General features: G+C 46.9%; 1 protein-coding gene and 1 long non-coding RNA gene across 2 annotated transcripts in view; one reads left to right on the plus strand and one right to left on the minus strand.

The window, feature by feature from the left end:
* MRRF (mitochondrial ribosome recycling factor) overlaps nucleotides 1–9,239 on the minus strand; it is a 13,444-nt gene extending 4,205 nt beyond the window's left edge. The window contains 6 exon segments of the mRNA XM_008642152.2: nucleotides 4,095–4,186; nucleotides 6,962–7,080; nucleotides 8,301–8,456; nucleotides 8,706–8,752; nucleotides 8,754–8,894; nucleotides 9,198–9,239. Coding sequence (XP_008640374.1) covers nucleotides 4,095–4,186; nucleotides 6,962–7,080; nucleotides 8,301–8,456; nucleotides 8,706–8,752; nucleotides 8,754–8,833 — 494 coding nt within the window. The 5' untranslated portion in view covers nucleotides 8,834–8,894; nucleotides 9,198–9,239.
* LOC108449473 lies at nucleotides 884–6,954 on the plus strand. The gene is made up of 3 exons (XR_001865628.1): nucleotides 884–975; nucleotides 1,260–1,383; nucleotides 6,637–6,954. It is a non-coding gene; the product is annotated as an uncharacterized LOC108449473 (long non-coding RNA).
* Nucleotides 9,240–9,281: the final 42 nt, after the last annotated feature.

Below are 9,281 nucleotides of genomic sequence, written 5' to 3' on the forward strand. Positions count from 1 at the left end.
TGTGGAGGGAAGTGCCAGGGAATGTCACATGGAATCTCAGAATATCCTGAACTGGAAGAGTCCAACTCCTGGCCCTGCTCAGAACAACCTCAAAATCCCACTCTGTGCCTGGGAACATTGTCCAAACATTCCTGGAGCTCTGGCAGCCTTGGGGCTGTGCCCATTCCCTGGGGAGCCTGGGCAGGGCCCTACCACCCTCTGGGGGAAGAGTCTTTTCCTCATCTCCAGCCTAACTCATCTCATGTGGCAGGAGGCTTCTGGTCAGCAGAGGCTCGAGCCTGGCCCAAATGCCTGACCAGGAGGAGCGAGCAGGGACCCTCGTGGTTCCCCTGCACCCCAACATCGACACCTCTGGGGCTTCTCATGTCTGACCTCCCAGCCAGAGCCCCACGGCACATCTGGAACCCCCAAAGCCGGCTCACAGGCACAGGTCTGCATGAGGTCACGCTCTCAGGCAGCTTTTTGGGGGGGTGGGGAGTCAATCCTGGCTGCTCAGCCTGGAGGAGGGAGCTGGGAATCTCTCCCATCTCCTGCTGGGTGGGAGGGAGCCGCTCGGCAGCAGGGCTGCTCAGCTGTGGGAGCCCGAGCTCGGCGATCCGAGCTGTGCCGAGGGTATCACTCGCCTGCCCGGGGCTGCCGAGCCTTGAAGGAAATGTTTTTGTTTATGCAGCGCTGCCAGATTTCCTCTGCTTCTTGGCACTGGGTCACAGCTTTCATGCCTCCTTGTCTGTCTTTATTAACACCAATTTCTTTTTATCACTGCGCAGTGCCGGGGAGTTTCTCAGCGGGTTTTATGTTCCAGCCAGACTGTGTGTAAATTCTCAGCAATGTTACCAATAATGCCAGAAACGGACACTTTTCCAAGCAGATGCTGTTTCTGGTTAAGGAATCCATCAACACGAGCCAGGCCCGAGGTTTCTAAGGACAGTTGTTTTAATCCTGCCCTGAGATCTGGGACTTTTAAGCTGTTCTTAGGTATGTTTTCTTTTCTGTCTAGTAACCATTGCCCCTACCCCCTCTTAAAGCCAAAACAAAGTGTGAAGTGAACTTGGGGAAAGTGTGTCAGATGGGGAATGAGGACAAGGTTCCACCCAGCTGCCCTCCCCTGCAGCCCATGGAGCACCAGGGTCAATCCCTGCCATTCCCCCAGGGACAGCCTTGTCCTGCCTGGACCAGGGCAAAGCCTGCTGAGTGACATGTCAGGGGGGTCACAACACACACCACACCACAAGGAACATCTTTTTTTCTGCCTCCCCCAGCTCCAGGGGTTTAAGCACTGCAGCCCTCCATGTCCCACCCCTGCGTGTGGCAGAGCAGACCCTCAGAGAGGATATGACCCAGCTCGGCTCAACCAAGACACTTCTCTACAAGACACTTCTCTTGGTAAGAGCAACACCAGGAATTTCCTGTGAAGGAGAGGGATTAGTTAAAGGAAAGCAGCTAAACTAAACACTCTGCATTCATAATTGCAGATAAACACAGGGTGCAACATTTATTGCTCAATAAAAGGCAAGCGAGAGGCTCCTGACGATGAGCAGGAGCAGCTCAAAACAGCTTTGGGGTGTTTTCACATGACATTTTTTGGTCCTTTCTCCCCACAGTAGGTATCTTTGCGTATTTCTTAAAGGCCAAAGGGAAAAAAAAGGACTCACAATGAGTCATTAAACTTTCAAATGAGTCATCTGGCTTTCAGTAAAGCATGTGTAAAAATATTACTGATTTACAAACAATATCCAGTGTAACACAATGGGTCCAAAAAAGATGAATCTAAAAATGAGGCAATACCATAAAAGACAAGGTCAGGTCAAATTCGGCCAAGAGATCAACCAATACAAACGTTCCCATGGCTGGTTTTCTTTTCTTTTTCTTTTTTTTTTTTTTTAATTTTTATTTTTAAACCCTCAGAGGTTACTTTTTAGGCAAATAAATATTGCCTATGCAGTGCTAGCCACACAAACAGGAGAATGCCTTGGGGAGCAGAGGGATCCTGGCACAAGTAAACACCAACGATACGAGTGTATTTTTTCTGTTAAAACTGCATTGCAAAAACTAAACTGATAGAATAAATACTGAAAAGCAAGCTCCATTTTTAAATGCTCTGTTGAAACACTCTGGAGCACAGATGGACCTGCACAAGGGAAAATATGACATGTGTGTCCAGCTGACAGGTCAGTCTAAAGAGTGGTTTTAATAACAAGTAAGGACAGTTTGGATTTGGTTTTATTTTTACCATGCCTCCCTTCATGAAAGAACCAAAGTCTGCAGAACCAATATTAATATTGTCTCTTCATTTCTGATTTGTTGCTTATTTTGCACACCTGATGTAATTTTGCAGTTTCACTGCATCTGTCTGTCATATATTCTTTCATGAAGTGCTGGAAATAATGCAAAACTTTGAAAACTTAAAAAATTAAATGAGGGATATAATTATTTCTGCCCTGCCTTTTTCGTTAGGGGGCTTTAAAAGGCTGGAACGGTCTGTTTGTCTTTTTGATAAGTGGCTGAAACTCCCAGAGCCCCAGACATGTAGCTAGAGAGCAAAAGGGACTGGAGATGCCAGTGAGGGCAGACCCCCAGGGCACAGCTCTCAAGCCAAAATCCTTAACTCAGGACTTCCCAGGCTCCCAAGCAGCCAAGAAGGGACCAAGAGCTGCAACCCTGACACAGGAGAGGAACACGGGAGCACACGAGGCAGAGCTTCCCTGGGAAGAGAAGACTTGTTTTCACTCTGCAGCACCACAGAAGATAGTGACAGACCGTACACGTTTGTTTAAAAACACGGTATTTTGTTAAAGCTTGGGATTTGCAGTTTTGGAGTTTCCTCCCCTGCAATTCGTATTCAAGGATGACCCAAGTGCCCATTAACAATCAAACCACTGTGCAGCAACCCGGGAGCCTCAGCAATTACGAAGATAATGGTGCCCTCCTCCTCCTCTGCCTCCTCTCCTGAGGAATGGTGGAAGGGCAGGGAGCACAGGGAAAGAAAATCAGCAAATAGAATGATAATGTCATTCCCTCTCACCGACAGCAACGGAAGGCTGCAATTAGACTTCTCTGATCAAAATGCTGGGTAAAATTCCACAGAATTTTTAAAGGAGATTTACAGCACAAGAAATACCTGGTTCATCATTACCAAGAAGTCACCTGCTTGTGCAAGGAAGTGCACGTGCAAGGGGTTTGTGCACATCCCGTGTGGGAGCTGTTTGTCTTTACCATGGTGTGAAACCACGCCCAGCCACACCTGCCCAGGGTATTCAGATGCTCCATAAGGTCTGAGCACCCACAGGAACTCATGACTTTTCCTTGTGCCACCCAGCCCTGTGACAGGCTCTGTGTGCCAGCGAGTGGAGCTGCTGGGAGCTCTCTAATTTCATCTGAATGGACCCCCATTCCAGGCAGAGCCAGGATCACTTCTCCTGATCCAAACTGAAGCACGGATGCAGAAGTACCTCCTGCCTTGTCCAAGGGCTGGGAGACACCTGTGCTGGGTGAGGGAAGTGATGCTCAGCCCTTGCCCAGGGGGAGCCTGTTTTTCCAGCCCTATACCAAATTTTCCACACAGCCATCAGTTACACACTGTGTATTACACAAAAGTGTGAGCAGATTTTTCTTTCAAAGCTATAAATTTCCTGCCTCTCACTTTCATCAGTTCCTTTTAGTGCTCTCTGCAGCAAGGTGCTACTCTCCCCTAATACTACAGGTTCACTGCTGCTGTTCTGTGCTGGTGTAATTCCAGGAATTTAGAACAGGGCAGCAAAGAATCAGTCCCTGAAGTAAAGCAATACAGTTTCAAAAGCCTTTGGCTCTCTCTTTCAAAGTGCTGCAGCCAGCTAGGACCAAGCTTCCTCTGCAGAGGGAAGATGAAAAATAAGACCAATCATCAGATGCCAAGATGTGGTGACTTAGAGCTCAGACACTTGGAAGAGGTTTCACAAGATGCTTTTAAGGGCTCTGATTTTTTCCCGAACCTGAACTCTTTGGAAGGCAGCTGCATGGGGATATGCAGCAATCATGCATGTTTACCCTCTGAAGGGGACTCACTGCAACCTTCTGTGTTATCCTGCATGATGATGAGCTCGGGCATCAATACTCACTTGGGAATTGGCACCCGAATCATCGTCCCGTCCACCTCTGGGTTCAGGTTCATGCCACTCTCCCTTATAGCCTTCACAGCTGCAGCTGTGCTCTGTAAAACAGATCAAAAGGTAAAGGGAATTAGGAAATAATCATTCCCATATGCCAGAACTCTGTCAATAGTTGGCAATCCATCTCCATGGAACATGGAAACATTTACTTCTGTTACCAGTAAGATCAGGAAGTTACATTGGTGCAGAGAGCTTTGATCAAACCAAATGGGAAACTACGGCCGCTCGTATTGGGGTAGGGGGGCACGGAGGGGGAGAGGGGAAGCGAAGCAACAACAAAAGAAAACTGTTTTGCTTCTTTGAAACTATTTGAATGGTTTGAGGCAACGCAGAGTGAAACCGCAATAAATTCCCAAGGCAGGGCCTGACTGTGGCAAAGGAGATGAAAGATTCTGAGCATTTAAAAATTCCAGTTGAATGTTTCCCCCTAGAAATCACCCAGTGCCAATTTTGAAACCTTAAGGAACTTAACTACTTCAGCACTACAACCTGACCACAGGACAGCAGGGCAGTAGCAGATGGCTGCGAACCAGTGCCTGTGCCCAGCTCTGTTTATTTTACAGCTTATTACTGAGGATTAACTTCTCGAAACTCCCCCGCTGCTGGCTGACACCCTGCTCTGCTTAGAAGGTGGGGTGGCAGGTTTGCCTGGTGACTGCAAGGTGATTAAAAGGCTTCACCTCCATCACAGGGTGCGGGTGGTCCTCTACAGTGTTCCATGCTTTGGGGTTAAAGCGGAGTTTGACTGGAAGCTCCCACAGGGCTCTGCCAGGTCACTTCATTCTCGACTCTGAAAAGCCCCAGGAGTCTGTTTTCCTGTGGCACTCACATCTCCTACTAGGCACGATGCTATTTCTGATACTCTTTGCCATCATTAACTTTAGCTCCAGGCTGCTGCAGTATTTATGTAGCTTAGACTGTATTTATAAAGCTCAGCTTTTGCCAACTGAGGCACAAACTAAAACTCTGCAGATTTGTTCAGGTTCCTGATGTGTGACATCACTGAATGCTCTGTTGGTGTTCTGTAGGAGACAACTGCTGTCCCCTGAAAATACAAGGGCAGAGAAAATGCAACCAAAGTGATCTCAGCACGTTAGGAATGTAAATGTGTTATTCCGTGGACAGTGCTTGTTCTGCAGGAAAGAAAGGCTCAGTAAAAGCTGAGTTGTTTAACATAAATATTGGAGGAGATAGAAGAAGAGGAAAATAATGAGAGAAGAAAAATATTGCAATATTGCCCCCATCCTCCTGCAGCCCATGAAAAAAATAACTGTATTTAAAAAAAGTGGTGTTTGGTTTTGTAACTCTTGGGAAAACAGACTGGCTCTGCAAGTCCTTTTCTATGATTATTTTATTTCTCAGACTCTTCAAGCAATTTTATTTGCTTCTCAATGTCATGAAGTACTGACTATATGCTGTAAATAATGACATCAAGTGATTGTGTCTGTGATGGTTTTAGTTCAGTCTATCACAAAACAGGTATGGGTATAAAACAACAGTATTGAGAGAAATGGCTCAAGTGACAAGTGGTCCTTTGGCTTAAAAATCAAATGTAGGCAATGCTATGTAGAGGAGATTTAATTTCTCACATGCCCATTTCTCAGCCTGAGCTCCTGCTTGGACATGGGATAAGCCATGGAGGGGCTTCCCCAGCCCTCTCAGCGCCGACACTCTGCAAGACCTTGCTGATGAGGGGCCTCCATTCTTCAGAGCCTTTATGCACATGGGATACACTTTAAGAAACACTTAGGCATCAAGTGCCTTACACTGACCTCCTCTGAGACTTTGCTGACTTAATTAATTGGGGAAAGCCTTTGCAAAATAAATAGAGATAAGCCTTGGCAAAGCTCCAGCCCTGGAGCGGGATGAATCGTTAACCTCACGCTCGCTGCTGCTCCCACGTGCTCGGCTCCGTCGGTGGGACCTGCTGCAGGGCATCACAAGGGCTTGATCCTGAGCTGGGATTTGGATTTGCTGCCTCATTTAGGGGCAGGTCTAAGGCTCCTGCAGAAAATTAACTTGTCTCTCACAGAAGATAAATCAGAGCCTCGGGTTCTGACCTGGAGGTGCTGCCAAGAGAGGAGCTGGCCAACCTCAGCAGTGCCCGAGTCAAGCTCTTTGACAGCACTTAGCATGAGCCAGCTCAGTCCCACCAGGGAAGCTGTTCAGAAGCTCACAGGCTCCATCAGCAGCTTCTCCCATGAACTCTCTGGGGTATCACAGCCCTGGTGATACATAAGCAAGTTTCAGAGGCATCTGATGAAGTCCCCAGCAAAAATTCCAATTACACATCTGGTTCTGTGCATGGCTACATCTTGACAAGGAACTGAAATAAATACAATGGGGCTGATACAGCATTGCAGCCACGTGCGCAGTTCAGGTAAGTTTGTGTGTGCTCAGGACTTCCCATAAATGCATGGGAAATGGGGAGGGCTGGAAGGGCACAGGTAATCCTGGCATCTGGTCCATGATGCTTCATGTTGTTTTGCAGATCCAACTGAGGGGAAAGCACCTGCAAAGCAAATCCCCGTAACCATGGCACTCCTTGGATACAACCCTGAGAGCAACCACAGCACTCCGTAACTCTCCTGTGACCCTGCGCTGCTGCAGGTGAGCTGCTCTGGGAGCCACATGGGGCTGGGGAGTTGCTGTCAGCAGCAAAATGCCCCTTCTGTTCTGTGTCAGCACAAAGTGACACAGCCCAGCCTGAGTCTGCAGCCCTGCCACGTTTGACTGATTTTGTCTAAACGCTCCTTTGCTCAGCATCAACCTGTTTGTTCCCATGGCAATTATCTCCCCTCCCAATGTCCCCTTACCTCTGGAAAATCGGTCATGTTCACTATCATAAGCTGCGGTGACTTCTGTGAGATCTGCCCCAGCTGGTTCAGCGGAAACTTCCCATCTTTTGTCATCACAGTTATGTGATCCAGGGCCCCTCAAAAGAACCAAACACAGGGAGGTTCAGTGTGATAAACCAGTGTGCAGCGACGCTGAAGAAAAACACATCCACACTGTCCCACTTCCCTTCTGCCATGCAGAATACAGAGGTTACAAAGGAAAAAATGGTGTTTATTCAGACTTCAGGTGCTGTTTGTGTTCAGGCATCCCCTGTGTATTCACAAGCTAAATATTTCAAAGCTGCTTTAAAGCACAAAAACATGAAAACAAAACTCTTGTTTGTTTTTGCTGCTAGAATAGGAAAACTAAGCAGGATTGTTAAGAATTAAAGGGAAATGGTTATTTTTTAATTCTTACAGCTTAAAGAAAATCAAAATGTTGCCATAAAAATCAAGACAAATATTGTCTTTAACTTAGCAGTGCTCTCTTAAACTCCTCTTTTTTTTCTCCAGGCCCCCAGAGGGGTGTTGTACACTGCCTAATTTAAAGTATTCAGTTTCTCCCTGAGCTACTCTTAATCTGCTCTCTACTTTCTGCTGCAAAATGTTAACAGGCCAAAAGGCACATGGGACAGGAGGTACTTTATCAGTGCAATTAAAAAAAATACCTATGGTTCAAATAAATAGTTAAGAGACTGAGCTACGCTTTCCAGCTCCATTAAAGACAGAAGTGCCCCTGCCAGAGCTGGGGTGGTGAATGATTCAAACTTGGTCATTGTTTAATGTTAAATTTTATCCCTGAAACTTGATACACTTACAAATGCGTATGTTCAGAGTGTTACGGTAACTGCAGCCTAGTCAAACATATTCACATTCCTTCCTAAAACAAAAAATCCACTACATGAACGAGGCCTGTACAGGTCACTACCCACAAAGATGCACAGCAGAGAAAAAGTTTGTATATGCCAGACACCAGCCCAATGGCAATTTCCAAAAGGCTAATTTAATGGCAATTGGATTTTTCCTGCCCTACTGCACCATTAGCTTACAACCTGCTTCTCCATCACATCTGCAAACAGTTCAGTTAGACACTTTTGACATCTCCCACTTAAAAAAGCTATTTCCAGGAAGCTATTAACAAAAATGGATTCTTCCTGGTCAAGCTCAGGGTGAAGAAAGCCTCTAGCTGGGGATGTCAGGGCTGTAGCAACTGGATGCCCAGCGGATAATTCCAGGAAAAAAAAACCAATTTTGGAAAAATTGGAGTTGTCCACTACTAGGATTTGTATCCTTATTTACATACAAGGAAGTTACCAACCTGGTGAGGTTCTAACACTGAGACTTCTGCTGAAGTCTTCTTTCAGAGCTTCTATGACTGCCTGCATGTCTTCACTGGTTTCCTCCAAATTGATAATATCCTCAACTAGGGCAGCACTGATATTCACTTTGGCTTGACTCTGCCCTTTACCTTTAGCTGCAGATTACACAAAAAAAAAATTAGTTTCTACTTCTGACAAGTTAGTTAGAAAGTAGGAAGAAGGTATTAAAGGCCTGGTCAGATTTACAATTGAGTCTAAGATAAACTGAAGTAAAACCAAAGTAACTGTATTTTCTAATGAGTAAAGAGCTCAGCACTTGAGCATGTTAGCCAAAATAAATAAATATATAAAATTATATAAATATTGAGAGATTGCAAAACCATGAAAAAACCAGTTGTTTTTACCTTTTTTGGTAGCCAGCTGTCTGCTCAGCAGCATCTGCTGGACCACGGCCGGGGGCGCTGGTCATGGCAAACGAGGACCGGTGCAGCAGGGACGGGAGAGGGCGGAGGCACCTCAGTGCCAAAGCCATTGCTCACAGCTCCTCTCTGATCCACGTGGAGAAGAGAAAGGCAGGCGGGCTGCTTGGCCTGCTAAAACCAAACAGATTCAGGTCTTAGTGGCGGCTGTGGGGGCAAGGTGACAGCTCAGTGATGTGGGCAGCAGGTTTGGGGTTCTGCAGTGACCAACGGGCAAAAAGTGAATAGGGGTCGGTGGCTTCCAGCCCGTGCCCACGGTATCAGCATGGCCTTCACACATCTGTCCAGACGGGTCTGACACAAAAACCACGGCTGCTGAGCGGGGACAGCTCACCACGGTATCTATCGGGTGCTTGCACATCAGCTGGGCCGAAACTTTAATTTCTGTCTCACGAGGCCTGACACCTCCACACTCACAGGGTTTATTCATTCCAGCCTCGGCCGTTCGAGGCTCCGGGGAGTTTTGGCAGCTGCGGCAACACCGACGGGACTCGGGCCCCC

The sequence above is a fragment of the Corvus brachyrhynchos genome, unplaced genomic scaffold, assembly GCF_000691975.1.
Source record: "Corvus brachyrhynchos isolate BGI_N302 unplaced genomic scaffold, ASM69197v1 scaffold59, whole genome shotgun sequence".
Classification (NCBI taxonomy): Eukaryota; Metazoa; Chordata; class Aves; order Passeriformes; family Corvidae; genus Corvus; species Corvus brachyrhynchos.